General features: G+C 39.6%; 1 protein-coding gene across 2 annotated transcripts in view; it reads right to left on the bottom strand.

Annotated features, from left to right (window-relative positions):
- Positions 1–17,431, bottom strand: part of LOC124796309 (DNA mismatch repair protein Mlh3-like) — a 177,787-nt gene that overhangs the window by 80,715 nt on the left and 79,641 nt on the right. For both annotated transcript variants that reach the window (XM_047260436.1, XM_047260437.1), the window contains exon 5: positions 1,251–3,939. In XM_047260436.1, coding sequence (XP_047116392.1) covers positions 1,251–3,939 — 2,689 coding nt within the window. The remainder of the gene's footprint in view (positions 1–1,250; positions 3,940–17,431) is intronic.

Here is a 17,431-nt window from a genome sequence, read left to right as displayed (position 1 = left end):
GGCGGTTTCCTCTTTCATTTCTGTCTCCCAATCCATATTCACCTACTATGTTTCCTTCTCTCCCTTTTCCTACACTCGAATTCCAGTCACCCATGACTATTAAATTTTCGTCTCCCTTCACAATCTGAATAATTTCTTTTATTTCATCATACATTTCTTCAATTTCTTCGTCATCTGCAGAGCTAGTTGGCATATAAACTTGTACTACTGTAGTAGGTGTGGGCTTCGTATCTATCTTGGCCACAATAATGCGTTCACTATGCTGTTTGTAGTAGCTTACCCGCATTCCTATTTTCCTATTCATTATTAAACCTACTCCTGCATTACCCCTATTTGATTTTGTGTTTATAACCCTGTAGTCACCTGACCAGAAGTCTTGTTCCTCCTGCCACCGAACTTCACTAATTCCCACTATATCTAACTTCAACCTATCCATTTCCCTTTTTAAATTTTCTAACCTACCTACCCGATTAAGGGATCTGACATTCCACGCTCCGATCCGTAGAACGCCAGTTTTCTTTCTCCTGATAACGACATCCTCTTGAGTAGTCCCCGCCCGGAGATCCGAATGGGGGACTATTTTACCTCCGGAATATTTTACCCAAGAGGACGCCATCATCATGTAATCATACAGTAAAGCTGCATGCCCTCGGGAAAAATTACGGCTGTAGTTTCCCCTTGCTTTCAGCCGTTCGCAGTACCAGCACAGCAAGGCCGTTTTGGTTATTGTTACAAGGCCAGATCAGTCAATCATCCAGACTGTTGCCCTTGGAACTACTGAAAAGGCTGCTGCCCCTCTTCAGGAACCACACGTTTGTCTGGCCTCTCAACAGATACCCTTCCGTTGTGGTTGCACCTACGGTACGGCTATCTGTATCGCTGAGGCACGCAAGCCTCCCCACCAACGGCAAGGTCCATGGTTCATGGTATGTGTATGCGATATTACTGCCACCTCTGTATTTACATATTACTATCCCATGACTTTTGTCACTTAAGTGTATAAAAGGGAAGACAATGTAAATGTCATAGCTTTTCTGAACTAATTTTATTCTTGTATCTATACACAGATAATAATTCTCATTTAGTACACTTACACTCACAATAACTGCTTAAACTACAAACTAACATTCTACTTTTTTTAACAGAAATGGTTATAACATGTCATATGACACATATGAAATGTGTCCTTTCTGGATTTCTTAAACTTTTCTGTGCACTTAAAAATATACTTAAATCCACAAAAATCTCACCTGCACTTTCCGAACCAACAGCATTTCTCCATTTAGCTTCAGCCGATTCATTTGTGGAAGAGACATCATTCAGTAGCATTTTGTGGAGCTCCTGCCGAGTCCCTGGTTTCAAGTCACTCTTGTTGTGAAGTACTGTTTTCTGGACCCCTGGTGACAAGCCTTTTGGCAGGAAACTGTATCGTCCTTCAATCGTGTATTTCATGTTAATATTTTCTATTGCTGGTGCACTATACGATGTCACCCCACTATCACTATGAACATAAAAGGCTCTTCCAGAAGAATCAAACAATTGGAGCCAAAATGGTGATTTACTAGTGTCTTCACTTTGTTCTTCACTGTTTGTCATTCGACTACTATAAACTTCTTGTGGGATCTCAGTTTCTCTCAATTTCTCATTGACTACTGAGGGACTCAATCCTTCCTGTGGTGAGTAGTGACAAAAAAATTTCTTTTCTTCTTCACCAGCAGATTCCCTGTCTTCATTTAGTAAATTCTCATTATAAGACTGATCAAAGTATAAATTTGAATTTATCACATCAGTTACTTTTGTCATTTCAAGTAATCTCTGTTTTTCACTTGGCGCATCACATCCGTCACGGCTGACTCTCTTCCTGTTCCTATTTACTTTTACAAAATCATTAAAATGACCACCTGCATCACACTCTTTGTGGCAAGACACACCATTTGCCATCAGATTTTCCTCACATGTGGAATAATTATTCACATCAGAGTCTGGACTTGCTACTTTCATTTCATTATCAGAAAATCCTTTGCCATTTGTAAAATAAGGAGATCTAATGAAGTCTTTAGTTGCAAAGTTCCCTTCTGTAACACAAAATATATCATTAATGCTAAGTGATTCTGCTGCAGATATTTGATGTGTTTTTTTCTGTGTGCATTCTTCAAATGTTACCTCTTTGAGATGTGCAAGTTGTATATCTTGTGTGATCTTACAATCTTCATTGTTAAATGCAGTGGAATTGCATGCTGGATCCTCAGCACTTATGTGTTCATATTGATTTCTCTTGTGCACTGATGGATAAATTTGGTCTTGTTCATGTAATTCTTGTGATAATTCCTTATCACAGGATTGAACAAATTCTTCAGCATTCATAAAGCTACTATGTTTTCCACTTTCCTTCATCCTTTCATGATTGTTCTTAGACACCTGGGCATTAGGAAGGAAGTATTGTTTCTGATCACTCCCTGAAGAATCTGTAGAAAAATAAGTTTGCTCCCTACTTGATTGATGATTCAGCTTTTGAGGAGACCCCTGTGTTTCATTACATTCTGATGGCAAAGACTTGTAGTTAGCCAACAAACTAGATACATGTAACTTTTGTTTGAATACATTGTTACCTGATTGAACAAATTTGTCTGCTGTCATACGAGTTTTGAATTTCTGGCTTCCTGTCTGCACACAGTGATTATAAGCCTGGTCATTATGCATCTCAAAAGTCATATCCTGATGGTCATTATGTGTCTCAAAACTCATATCCTGATGTTCTTTAAGACTACTTGAGGATACCAAACTTCTACTGTCTTCAGAAACAGTAATTTCCTTTCCACAGAAAGGATAAAACTCCTTTTGAGGCTTATCCATGCCTAAATTTCCACAAGACTTTTGCTGCAAAGTAAACACATCTGAAACATTAGACGAAAAAGGAGTCACAGCATCTGATTCTGATAGCACAGACATTGAAGTGGAAACTTCACTATTTTTACAGAGCTTTCGATCCATTGTATTTGATGGAAGGAAAACATCTGTTGAAGAAACTGATGTATCACAACTCAACTGCTTATATGTTGTGCTAGTTTCAGCAAATGAAGTTTCTTGTTTCTTTAGGAACTTAGTACATGAATAAGCAGAAGTATCTCCTACTGCAACTTCATTAGTTATATATTTGTCAGTGCACTTGGGTTTATTTGAAGTTCTGTGAGATGTTTCTTCATAATTAAATGTTGTTTTATCAACTTCTAAAATGCCACCTCTTCTGGCTGGTACCCCATGAAATGCACGTTTGATGTGGAGTGTAAATGGCTCCTCATCACTGCTTGGTTCTGTGGATTGGTTTTGAAAAGTTTCCTTTTCGATGGTCTCAAGAAATGTCAGTGGTGAGGTTCCAGGAACTTCTGTTCCTTCAACAAGAGAACTATCTATCAAATTTTCTTTCTCTAGAAACTGTCTCATACATTCTTCAAAACAATTTAGTATGTGCTTCCAATTCCTGAATTCAATTACTGTTTTCTTAGGATCAAAGCATATGTCATATTCCGCATATGGACATTGCAAATTAAGAACATAAACACCAAATCTATTCCGTCGATTAAGGTTTGGCATTGACAGTAGACTTTTGGAACTCATTTCCTTTGGTATGGGCTTGTAACGCCATGGCCCATTGGCTCTTAAAATAGAGCTCTTTGCTAACATATTATTCACTAATTGATGTATTTTTGTGTTCAGCACTACTCTTTTATTAACATACACAAACTGTAAGTTTTTATACTTTGAGGACTCTTTCCCAATGTACCCATGTATGGTCAAGTTATCTGCTTTGTATTGTACAGGTGCCAGGGTCTGACCAATGGTCATACCAAACAAGTGGGAAAAACAACTTTGAAGATCAGCACTTCGATGTTTTTGAAGGATTGTGCATCCTTTGCACTCGTCATGAAGGCTGAATGATATCTGAAAAATAGAAAAAAATAATAATACACATACCATTAGGCTCATGCAAAATTCAATCTGGAAACTTGTAGAGGAGGGGGGGGGGGGGGGGGGTGGAAGGAGGAGTTCTGTTAGTAATGATATGATCAACAGCAATTTTTTAAATTAATTTTATTAAACTTAAGAACTCAGATGATGAACACCTCCACAACAAACAGCTTTGCATGAGCCACTATGTTATGATGTACAATTAACTCCCCCATACATTACATCACAATGAATTCTTATTTGTAACAGTTTTAGTGACTATTCCTCTGATTTGAGTTCTTTGTGTACCATAGTAAAGAATAACACTTCTAAACTTTAAAACACACTCTGTGTTGGTTGTTAAATATGAAGCACATGTACAAATGAACAAACAAAATAGGTTCCCTACTGAAATCAAACAACAAGAACCTCAGCTTCACTCCAAATGCACAGTTTTAAACTACATTTCTGAAATGCTCCTGCTTGTTTCAGATCGTTAATGCCCAACGTGTTCAACCACTTTACACATGTACCCAGTATTAATCATTAATTATGTTTGGTATGGACATTGCAAATGACTTGAACAGGATTTCCCTTACAAATGAATAACAACATTTCATTCTTCTTGTAGCTGCATCAAATCAACTAATTCCATACAATAAAACTGTATCTATTCAGTTTACTATTCATTCACAATTTTGGTTTAAGAGGGAAAAAAAGTTCTTTCACAAAAAGCAGAATGTGGCAATAGAGATAACCTGAAGTCTGACAGTGTGTTTTTGTGTGGTTTCATGTGCTCAAATAATATCATTTTTCATACTCACTGTGTTATTTCAGGATGGACAACTGAAAATTTTATTTCTTGAATTGTATTTTCAAATGATTGCGTTTAATTTATATCACATACCAAGGATGGACAAAAATATGGAAACACCAAAAACACACCACTTAACCAGGTCTAATATGGTGTAGGAAAACCATTGTCATTCAAAACAGATTTCCGTTAGTTCAGTATGTATAAATACAGGTCCTGTATGGTTTTCATTCTTCCTGCAAAATAATGGCAAAATCATGAAATGATTATGGGGGTGGATAGCAATCATGCACCCTTCTCTCCAAAGTAGGGCACAAAGGCTCAAAAATATTGAGATCTGGTGACTATGGTGGCCAGGGGAAAGGTGACAGTTCACCCTCATGTTCATAAAACCGGTCCTGGATGATGTGAGCTGTGTGAACAGGGTTCCTTTTGACTTGGAACACAGCATTATCATTGGGGAACAAACACTGAAACATGGGCTGGACTTGATCAGCCAAAATGGTAACATAATCCTTGGTAGTAATGCAGCTTTGCAGAGCAACCATGGGACCTATCGAATACCATTATACAGTAGTCCAAATCATCACCGAACACCTCCCTTGTCCCACTCTTGGGGTGTAAACTCTGCCAGAAGGTGGAAACAATGTGAAATAAGGCTCATCTGACCAGATGACTTTCTTCCATTGCTCCACAGTCTAGGGTTTATGGCTTCACCACCATGATTTCCTGTTACAAGTATTTGCATCACTGACGAGTTGTTTTGGAATTGCAGCTCACCCTGCAGTTTCCTGCTTATAGAGCTTCCTCCATGTCATTTTGGTGCTGACAGGTTTCACGAGTGTGACATTCAGTTCTGCAGTGAACTTTTGCAACTGTCATATTTTTATTTTTAATCACAATCAGCAACATAAATATGACTGGGGCCTGCGGGTTAATGCCCTGGTAGGGACGGGCATTGTGATATATCATACATAGAATACCACACAGTGGATACAAGTACCATTAATCTGGGAACATTTATAATACAGGGAGGCTGAGTAGAACCACTCTATAGAGCTTGGTTAAATATCAGCTACCAACAGTGCAACTAGCGACCATTATGAGTCTGGTGGGAACCATTACTGCAGAGCCATAAACTAACTGTCAAATTAACCTGCATTGACCACCACTTAAATGCAGCACAGAAACAGAACCACTGTTCGAATATTCCACACCAAGTACATCCTCACCATATTGTTAGTTGGTATTGAAGACAGCTGATCTGGGTGGTGGTGGTGGTGGTGGTGGCAGGAAGGTCAGTGGATGTAATTCCAACAGGTCACACCTTCAACAGCCGATCCTACTACAGGTAGACCAGATCCTTTGGACCGCCAGTGTCACACTCTTCATGCTCCACATCTTTTGTTACCCTGACATCTTCTATTGGACCCCTGGAGCATTGGAAGCCAGAAGACCATGGGCTAGCACCACACTGCTTCAGTCCACTTCAGCCACTCAGCTCCCTCCACCTCACCTTGCCTCACAGTCTACCGTCAAATTCCCCTTTTCCAGCACACACGTGCCCTCTCGTTGACTTGTCCCATGCACCAGAATCTTTGCAGGAAAGATGTGCTACAATTTATTGATAGGTTGGGCCATGGCTTAGTAATGACTGATGATACTCTGCTCAGGTAAGCAGCCAGATAATGTAGTCATCTTCACAAATTTTTTTTTTCAATTGACTGACTGGCCGTCATCTTCGGATGAGTATGCTGATGCACATTGTTACCATAACTGAGTTTTGAACAGAATTAGTGAGTCCTTTATACACCACAGCTGACTCACCGCACATCTGTGAACAGCAGCACTGCTGCCCTCAAGTGCAAGTGAACCAGTAGCAAACTGGAAGAAGAAATATGCAAAACAATATATCACTAGCAGAACACTAATTAAAATAACCCACTGGCTGAAATCAAAACTGCTGTTGTTTAATATCAGACAAATTCAGATACCACGTCTTAGTTAAAGAAAAACCCTTATCCCTATTAACAAAATTATCGGGTAAACAAATGTCAATAGATTCCTTTAGATCATATTCCCAGTAGCAGGAAGTAAGAGTGATCACTTGGGGTGCATTACACACCTGAGTAGTAGGGATAATTTGGTCAATAAAAGCCACCCCACAATGACAAGGAATTTGTATACTCAGTTTCCTTGGTCCCAAGTCATCCTTTCAGAGCCAAGAAGGGCTCTAATCTTAGCTGGTGGCATAAATACACATTTGATGTCATATCTTCTTAGTATTCTAGAAATGGTTGAGGATATCTACATCTATATCTACATCCATACTCCGCCAGCCACCTGACAGTGTGTGGCGGAGCAAATGGTAAAAAAGGAACAGATTTACAAGTCTCCTCCAACGGTTTCCCCAGTGGTCAGAACTGAAGAGCACAACATATTTGTTGGTCAGTATCACCATTTTTTTTTACAAACAAATTCCAGAATCAAAATATGTGTGTCAGAAATACCACAGGCTCTCTTCACCAAAGTCCGCTGGTGTGGTGGTTGACAGCTAGTCACATGAAGATAATGACCAGTAAGTGTAGGTTTAGTATATACATTATGCCCCAATGTCCCACTGTCATTTCTGTGAACCAAAACATCATGAAAAGGAAGTTTGCCATCCTTTCACAAATCTGATACTAGGATGGAGACAATTAAAAAGATCTAAAACATGATTCAGAGTATCAATCCTATGAGGCTAAACCAGAAAATTATCATCAACATATCTCCAAATAAAAAAGTGGGTTTCAGCAACAAAGTCCTGAGTGCCACATCTTCAAAGTCTTCCCTAAAAAGATTGGTGACTAAGGATAAAAGAAGGTTCCTCATACACTCCATCAGTTTGCACAAAATATGTATAAATAAATAAGAAACATGTCAATGTTAGCATATGATGACATAACTTAGTTGTTTAGTCATTGAGTTTCTCACCAGTTAACAACAGGGACTCTTCCAGAGCACATAGGTAAAAAGTGACACATCATCAAAACTAATATGCAAGTCTGAAGGACCAAAGCACAAAGACTTCAAACACCAGATTAATTCCAATGTATTAGAAATGTGATGCTCACTATTTTCAAGATGGAAGCTCAGAACAAAAGGTAAATATTTGTCCAAACTGTAGGTAGAAGCACCCAGATAGCTCCCAACTGAATGAAGAAGAATCCCATGTTTGTGAACCTTAAGTAAACCATATAACTTGAGGGGGAACAGCAGTTTCAGTGTGAAGTTTTTTAAGCACCTCATCAGAAAATGAGCTCTCCTTAAGAAGTGAAAGAGTCTTTCATTTTATTCATTCCATAATGTATTGTGTAGTCTTCGTCATGCCAAGTCCTCCAATAAAAGATCCTGTTTAGCCAAATAATCTCCATGTGAGAGAGAAACTACAACACTGCTTTTGTTGGCTGGAAGAATAAATAAATCTTGATCTTCTCTCATGCATCAGATGGCCGTCCTTACAGGGGATGAAATGTTGCTGCCTGGGGGTGGTGCTCGACAAACCTTGAGGGAGATGACCTGCCTGATTTCTTCCACCAGGTACTCAGGAAAGTGGGACACAGTTTGCTCAATGCATAAATGTTAATGAAATTAATCACAATCTGTCAATGGGTGTCATCATTAGATATGGTGGCTTGAGGATACAGTTAATAAAACTTAGATGACTGATAGTACTCTTCTGCACTGAGTCCGAAAATGTCCACGAGGAACTATCCAACCATTCCCATGATGCAGTTGCACAGCGTATATGAAGTCTCCAAATGCAAATAATATAAATCTTCGGATATAAACTCCAATTGTCTACATGTAAAACAAATGTGTTCACATACTAGGGCAAAACTAGCATGTTTCTTAATCTCATCAGCCATTTTCTTATCAACATAATGGGCAATTATGGCAAACATAGGAATAATACCTTCATTATGGCAACTCAGTAAAAACACGAATGCACTCAGCAGCATTCCTTTCTTCTTGCAAAGGTTATCAGACTTCCTGACAAGATAATCATCTCCCCCCGCTAAATGTTCTTGATGTGATTACATAAGAAGAAGAAAGGAAATCTGCTGAATGCACATGTGTTGGGAAGTGAGGCATCATGCTGTCAAGAAAGCAGGCATGCCGTGTGAGTCAATCTTATGTCAGAGAAGAAAAAAGAAGTTTCATTCTAGCATGGACGGAACTGTCACCACCAGCTTTCCTGAACTGTGCTGAAGGGAGTTATCCTTACAACATATTCTCTGCTCCTGAAATTATTTTAGCCTCAACCTCTGGTAACCTAATGCCCCCGAACCCTCCTATCATCTCCTTCCTTTTCACATCCCCGACCATCATTGTGTGCCAACCTCTTCCAATGCAACAGTCCATCCATCCCTCTTCCGTCCTCCTTTCCTTTGCCGCTCCCCAGTCATTCCCCTCCCGTCACACCCCACCTCCCGACACTGCACCTGGGAGTCTCAGACAGCATTCCCTAATATTGTTAAAAAGGAAAACATAGTTTTGTGTGATATGAGATATATCTTATTAATAAAGTCACAGTGGCTACAGTTGTTCAGCATATATTGTGACAAAACTTCTCCTTGGACAAAAACATTATACTGAAATTTTTATAGCCTTTAAATTATCAAAATCTTTCAGAGTAGAATCTGATTTCTTTGACTTTAAGGTATCGCTTTCAAAGGCTGAAGTTGACAGTCCACACAGTTGTTCTGGAGGAAGTCTTGCTCTAAGGTACATCTTTATCAACTCTTGTGTGTAAAATGTCTTTCAACACTAGCTAAAGATATTGGCCAACATTATGAATGAAAGAATATATCAATACCAGCAGAGGGTGTACACAAGGAGGGGTTGTGTTCCCACTACTGTGGAACCTAGTGATGAATGAACTCATTGAAGAGCTAAATATTAGAGGTTACTTTTGCCAAGGATACAAGGATGACTTATTCATAGTAACACATGGCAAATTTGCTAGTACTGTAAGAACAATGGCACAATGTACATTGAACATTGTAGAAAACTGGTGCAGGAAACATGATCTAAGGATCGGTCTCAACAAATCTGTACTATTTACAAGGAATCATATCCAGCACATGTAATGGAATCTTTGGCTTCTTGGTGAAATTCTACCTATAGAGGGTGTAGTAAAGTATTGATGGTTTACCCTGGATGCAGAACTATTATGGACCTCTTACATAAGGAATACATCTATCAAGGTGCCCTTATGAGCACTAGAAGAGCCTGTGGAAAAAACTGGGGTCTAAATCCCAAGAGAATATACTGGACACACTCCACTGTAATAATACCTACGATAATGTATGAGGCTACAGTAGAGTTGAATAAAGTGAATACAAGGTGGCTGCTAAGGAACTTGGCAAGGTGCAGAGACTGGCCTGCTTAGCCATAACAAGTAAAATTAGCAGCACACCCACTGCTGAGGTGGAGACCATGCTGGAAATGCCTCCATTATACCTGATTACAATGGAGGCACCACCAGCAGCATACAGGCTGAAAACTGGAAATAACCAGATACCTTTTGGATACCCAGAAGCTGATATCAACACAGGGAATGTGTTAAATACAGGAACGGTTGGGAAAATGCTGACTGACTATACAATAACTTCCAGCTGCTTCTATAAATCTTTCAGTGCAGCAAGTGGAAGTAGAAGTATTGGAAGGATGAACCACAGCACCATGCGCGAGACATAGTCTGGTTTATTGACAGACCGAAAACGGACAAAGGCACTGGGGCCAGGGTTTACGATGTACAATCAACACTAGAGATAGCAATATCTCTATGGAAGTTGGCAACTGTATTCCAGGCAGAATTATCTGCTATCATGGTGTGCACAGTTGAAAATTTGCATAGGAACTACAAAGACTGCAGCATTTGCATATATTCAGACAGCCAAGCAGCTCTGAAATCTGTCCCTGCAACAGAATCAAAAATCATTGCAGATTGCAAGAAAGCCCTTGGGAGACTAGAGGAAAGCAACAGGGTAAACTTTCTGTGGTTCCCTGATCACCTGGGAATCAGTGGTAATAATCAAATTGATAGGATGGCCTGAACAGGCATGACAACTCCATTTATTGGACTGGAAACTGTCCTAACCGTCACTGAGGTAATAGGGATACGAAGCTGGATCAGAAGGTGGCAAGTAGAATTAGAATGTAGAACTATGATCCAAAAACAAACTATGGGAATATAATGATGCCAAAGCCAGGTTCTAAAAGATGTTCTGTAATCTTGTGTTTGATCTGGAGGCAGATTTACCTCATGGAAGGACTAATGAAAGACCATGGGCACTTGAAAAAATACCTACACATGATGGGTTTATAGACAGAAGCCTCTAAGTCTAAGCTGTGTGGTGAGGGTGATGAAACTGTGCCACATCTAATCTTCCAATGCAAAGTGTTGGAGACCAAAAGACAGAGAACGTTAGGGTTATTGAGTCCTGCAGAAATTTTGTCTAATTAGGAACTTGTAAGGGGCCTCCCACTACTCTTTAAGGGTACTTATTGATCTTACTAGAATCACAGAGAGTGAAACTGCACAATAAACCCCATCTCAGTGCAGGCGTTAGTGGGGTGAGCATGCTGTTGATTTTGTCTCCCCATTCAAATCACATCAGTTATAAACAGCATCCTACACTCATTCAATGTAATATCTATGAGACTACTGAGCATCTATTCAACTTCCCCAAAGGGTGCCTTTGGAAGAGTTTACACCCAGAGTAGATACATGTTTCTTCAAACTATCTCATCAATAGTTAGATGCAGAAAAGAAACTGAAAACTTCTTGACCTGTACTGAAAATGTTGACACCAAGAGGACATGATTGAGTTGAATCATTCATGACAAGGTTTAATGAGTGAGCCCCACAATGAAAAAAACTGCTCAAGAATTGAGGTCATTAATGCTTTTTTCGAACTCTTATATTTATCCCTTTAATACTCAAATCATTACCATATTCTTGCCATTACATATTTTTCAAAGGCACCTGCCATCTTATCTATTTGTCTAAGAGAAAATCAGTGATAAAGTCATCACTAGTATCTGTAACTGGAATATAGCTAAATAAATTTTCTTTGATAGTCATTTCTTCACCACACTCTCTATGACCAAAACAAAGAACCGTTGACATTTGTTCTGTGTGACTCACATTGGGAGTAATGGCTAAAATAATTGAGTAACATGTCACCTAATTTTAAGTTCATCTGAAATGTGGTATTGAATCTGTATTGGAAATGGAGTGATGAATTCATTACTTTACAGAGATAGTGAACATAAGTTTCAAGAGAAGTTACTCTTCGTAAATGCCCTTTCAACACAACAAAGGGTAATGAGCTCTATTAGTTCCAAGACATTCCCATTATTTTCTTTAAAGAAAATGTCTGTTGTTTCTTGAAATGCCAACCTCTGTGTTCCCAGGAACTGTTGTGCAAAACAACCTTTTTAATACCTCATACCAGTATTCTGTCTTAGCCTGAAAGAACCTCTGATTTTCTTCATAAAGTGTTTTGCCTAGAGGTAAATGCAAGTGTAATTCTTGTCATGAAAGCTTTTATATGGTTTGAGGCATTTTCATGTTGCACCACATATTTTAACATTTTTTTTCCACTTCAAAAGCCCTGAAATACCTGCAAGTGAGATAGTTTCAGAAGTAAAATGTTTGCAGTAAAAACAAAAAACAAAAATTGAACTTTTTAAATGGAAGAAATTAGTCACTCTTTGCAGGTTTCTTCAGTGTTGGAGAGTTTTTTTCCTAGTCAGCTGCAGTAAATCTTCTACATCTTGTATCAACAGGAAAATTAACGTCAGTGACTTGAGAAGGGTTGCTTTCTACAACAGTTTGTTGTAAGTCATCAGTTATTTTATCTGGCCATCGCCATCAGTCAGCCGATAAGTTAACAGTAACTGAGGCAGGTAAAGAATGTTTTTTTTTTTTTTTTTTTTTTTTTTTTTTTTTTTTAAATGCTACATAAACTGCAAAGAAGCTCATATTCCTATCAATCAGATAAAAAATTAATATTAAATGCAAAACATGCAAAACTGCCAAATGTGTGAACAAGAAAATTGAGAAGTCAGTGCATTCCTATCCTAAAGATGCCTCTGTTCTGGTATGCATAGGAATAGATTTTCACATAAAAGTGTCTCTTTACTCAACAAAAGGATGAAATAATTCTAAAAAGTCATTAAATGTTTGTCCACTCAGAAAATGTCAATATGCCAATAATCATAAGGCTCTATCCTAATATTACCTTCTGAAGATTTTCACAGGAATAGTAATCTAATCTTATCATTTTAACCATCCTTTGGGCCTGGACAGTATTCTTACATTATTCTTAATACACAATGGTCAATATATAAAATGTACAGCCTCCATTAATATTAATTTTCACTTGTCAACAAAAAAAATCATGACAAGACAAAGCAATGGTGCAGCATGAAGAGCAGTGTTCACCAAGTGAAGTCAAGTGTGATGAACTCAAACTGTAATCTTGTGCATTATTTCCAAAAGCCTGGAACAGGCAACAGTAAGACTGACAAACAAGACTGATGGTTTATAGGGAATTTATTGCCAGCTGCTCCAACAGTGAGAGATCACAAGTACCTAGGGCTCATGCCCAAAGAAATACTGGTGGTGGGAGGGGGGGGGGGGGCATATACAAACACATTTTACTCATAGAAATGCATTCAAGACTTCATAGACACCCATGAAGATTATCCTGCAAGTTCATTTCTCAGAAACAGGCTTTCATTAACAGCTATGATGCATTTTTCTGACATATCAGATCAGGATTGTCAAAAATGTGAAAGGAAACATTTACTGGAAATGTCAGCACGAACAAAGATCTGAAGGGAAATAGGAGACTTTAGACAATAAGGACAACATGTGTAGGTGATATGTCAGAAAGAAACCATGCCATCAATTTTGGCCAATATGCACGAAAAATGAACCTGCGAAATCTTCTATATATTTTTATTCAACAGAACCCACTCAAATTCATATTTTCTAATCTTTTAATACAGGCCAGTAATTTTATGAACTCCAGTGTATGTTTTAAAACTGACTGCCAAAAAATAAAATCAGTGAGTAATAGTACGCATTTTCAAGATAAATTTTATAATGTTTAACTGAAATAGATCAAATGTGAAACGATGCACATGGTATGGGAGGAAATTTTCCATTTTCTTTACATAGCAGATTTGCTCGTGGTACTTACGAGTACAGACGCACGTGCCTGCTAGCAATGCATCCACAAAACTGCATTTTTATTATGGCTGTACAGCACGAAGATCTGGATAGCCACCAGTCAAACACTTGAGACTATACTGTATTCATCATTTTTTAAAGATCATATTACTCTTTGCAATGACCCATGTAAGACTCCATACCCACAATCTGGGATGCAGCCATATGGCATGCCATGGAAGTGGCAAGACGCTAGCACCTGTAGAGGTCTCCACTCTCAGATGCGCACAGACTTTCTGTAGTGAATTCTATCAGCTGTGCTAAGGATTGTAGAGTTGGACGCAGCCAGCCTCACTCTGAGTCATATGTTGAGATTCAGCCTACTTGACTCAGAATAGGAGGGCAGCCACGTTCATGTACCAGTATTCTTGATGAAATAAAGTGTTGTGTTTGTTACTGTTTGTGTGTTCTGGAAGTCAGAAAACTCTGACGACTAGTAGGGTCATTTTTCATGTGTTTCGTTGAGTGGTTGCTTTTCACATTGGGTTGAGGTTTTTTTTTTTTTTTTTTTTTTTTTTTTTTTTTTTTTTTTTTTTTTTTTTTTTTTTTTTTGACATGAAAGCTCTACTTCAAACGTTGGTGCAACAACAAACAGAACTTCTTATGGTCATGTGACAGGTTGTGACAGCATTGCGCCTCCCCCCGCCTTCATCTCCAGCTATGTTTCTTCTCTGTTCCCTCTGTTTGACAATACGGTAAAAGACTGAGATGCTTATGAACATCATCTACAGCAACATTTTGATGCCTTCTGCATGACATATGCAGAGGTATGTCATGCACCATTTCTGTCATGGATTTCTCCTGCCTTGTATCAGGTGTTGCAGCAACTGGCTCCATTACAGAAATCTTCTTTTTTGTCTTCTGACATTTTATGCTCATTGTTGTCTTCCTATTATTGATGATGCATGCATGCATGTTGTGACTAGGTTTGAATTCTACTAATGGAAGAAACAGCTCTATCAGTCTTATCATGCCTGGGCCACGACTCTCCATGACCATAGTCTGAAGTGCCATTTTGTCATGTCCAAGTCAAAAGAGTCATATGTGGATGACAGTTCACGATGTTATAATGCACTCCACCATGGATAAGGAAGTCCAGCAATGGGCCCTACAATTGGAAAACCTTTCCCTCGATGAGGTATTGTCTATTGCTCAGTTGTATGAGTTGTATGAGGTCTCACACGCCATTGGTCGGCAACTGGAAGCGTGGTACGATGTCGTGGCAGTGCAGGGTAACACAGCTGTGTGATCTTTGTGTCTGGGGAGGACAACACAGCAATGGTGCAAGCTGGCCAATCTGGCAGTTTCCATACAGCATGTAAACAGCATTCCAGCTGCCACTCCTTGTTGCCATTATGTGCATCTTGTTACACCCAGCATGGTAGATCAGAGTGTCCTCAGCACTGAGCCATCTGTTGTAAGTGTCAGAAAAAAGGCCACGTTGTGCTAGTCTGCCACTCAATGGCATGGAGTCCAATATCAGACATTATGGATACAGACATTCAGGAAGTGTCTTGAACGGGCATCCATCAAGCTTTTTATCAAGGTTTTAGTTGTCCTGTGACAGTTGCACCTGCAGTTGGACACCAGCATGGAAGAATCCCTGCTTAATGGCCAAACACAATCAGACCGCACCTGCAGTTGGACACCAGCATGGAAGAATCCCTGCTTAATGGCCAAACACAATCAGACCTTAGCTCTCCTCTGCTGTCACCAGTTAAGAGGTACCTATGAGGTTATCGTAAACAGCAAATCCCCATGCTTGGTCAGTTCACAGCTGACGTTACCTATAGATCAGTAACTTGCCCTATTACCTTTATCATCACTCACAACACTAGTTCAGCAAATCTTTTTAGGTCTGACGCCTTTCAGACATTTGGCCTATCAGTCATGGATTCCATACAGTTGGTATCTGCTGGTGTCCCATATCAATAGGAATCTCAGGATATTTGTGGAGGTGGCCTAGGGTGCAGCATAGACATAAAACCCACATAACCTTGGAGCAGTTGGCTCATACTAGATATTTTCATGTTCAGCTGATTCCAACAGACCTCCACTCCCAAATCAAGCTGGAGCTGGACCAGCTTGTGTCTTCTGGGTCGTGGTTCCCATTTACTCTAGTGAATGGGCCACACCCCTTGTTATCATAATGAAACTCTCTGATACACTGCAATTTAGTGGCAATTTTAAGGTCCCCATGAACTACCTGTATGACGATTTTGTTACCAGACATACTATGAGTGACCACCTGCACAATCTCTGCGCCATTTTTGAATAACTTTGGGCCATGGGTCTACGTTGCAAGCTGCAGAAGTCTTAATTTTTCCAACCCCTCCCTTGAATATCTGAACCACACCATATCACAGCAGGAGGTCCAACCACTGGACGGACATACTTCATCCCTTTTTGTTGCACAAACTGTTGGCATTCACAGGAAAAATTGCCTATTACCATAAATTCATTACCAAGGCATCCACCACTGCATGCTCAGTCTACCATCTTCTCTGCATGAATGTTTCCTTTGTATGGTCTCCAGCATCCCCCAGACCTTTTCCACACTGAAGGACTGCCTCTGGTTGGCACTGTGTCTAGCTACTTTTGATCGTAACAAACCAATGGTTTCAGTTACAGACACCTCACAGTACGGAGTGGGGGCAGTTCTCGCCCACTGGAATGCAGACAGCTTAGAGCAGCCACTAGTGCTTTTATCCAAAACTCTCAGTCCAGCACAGGTCTATTACTCCCAGGTCGAGAAGGACCCTGACCATTGTGTACATGGCCACCAAATCTCATGTGTTCTTGTACGGCATCAAATTCCAATGCATTATGGACGACAAGCTGTAAGTTTTGTCATTCACTCTCCGCATGGGTCCCCGATAATGCAGCCCACAGACTGCAGTGATGAGCTTTGTTCTCTCCAGATAGCACAATGGCATCCATTTTCACCCCACTGGGTGCCATGCCAATGTGGACACCGTATCCAGACTGCCCATCACTCTGGACCCTGAGTTTGATAGAGAGGAGCTCATGTGTTTTCATTAGGATGTCATCTCCCATCAAGTGGTACACAGCTTTCCGATCACTATAGTTCGAGTCATGAGCAATGGCGTCACGTTCAAGCTTGTTCTGCGCATCTATGACAAGCATTCTCCAACAACCAATGAACATTCAGCAATGTTCTCAGTGCTCTGCTTTGAAATTCATAGCCAATGCAAGCATGAAACGTGATCATATTGAGCTATTTAGTGAATTTTTCTTCTATTTGTTGTGATTTGTCACAGATGATGATGGTGACAAGTGACAAATTCTCCACAAGCAAGCAAGAGATGTAATTTGCTGTATACATGCTTTCTTCAAATGCAGAGCATGCGTATGCACTT

The sequence above is a fragment of the Schistocerca piceifrons genome, chromosome 4 (assembly GCF_021461385.2).
Source record: "Schistocerca piceifrons isolate TAMUIC-IGC-003096 chromosome 4, iqSchPice1.1, whole genome shotgun sequence".
NCBI lineage: Eukaryota > Metazoa > Arthropoda > Insecta > Orthoptera > Acrididae > Schistocerca > Schistocerca piceifrons.
The sequence above is the reverse complement of the archived record's forward strand: the minus strand, read 5'-3'. Positions and strand labels throughout refer to the sequence as shown.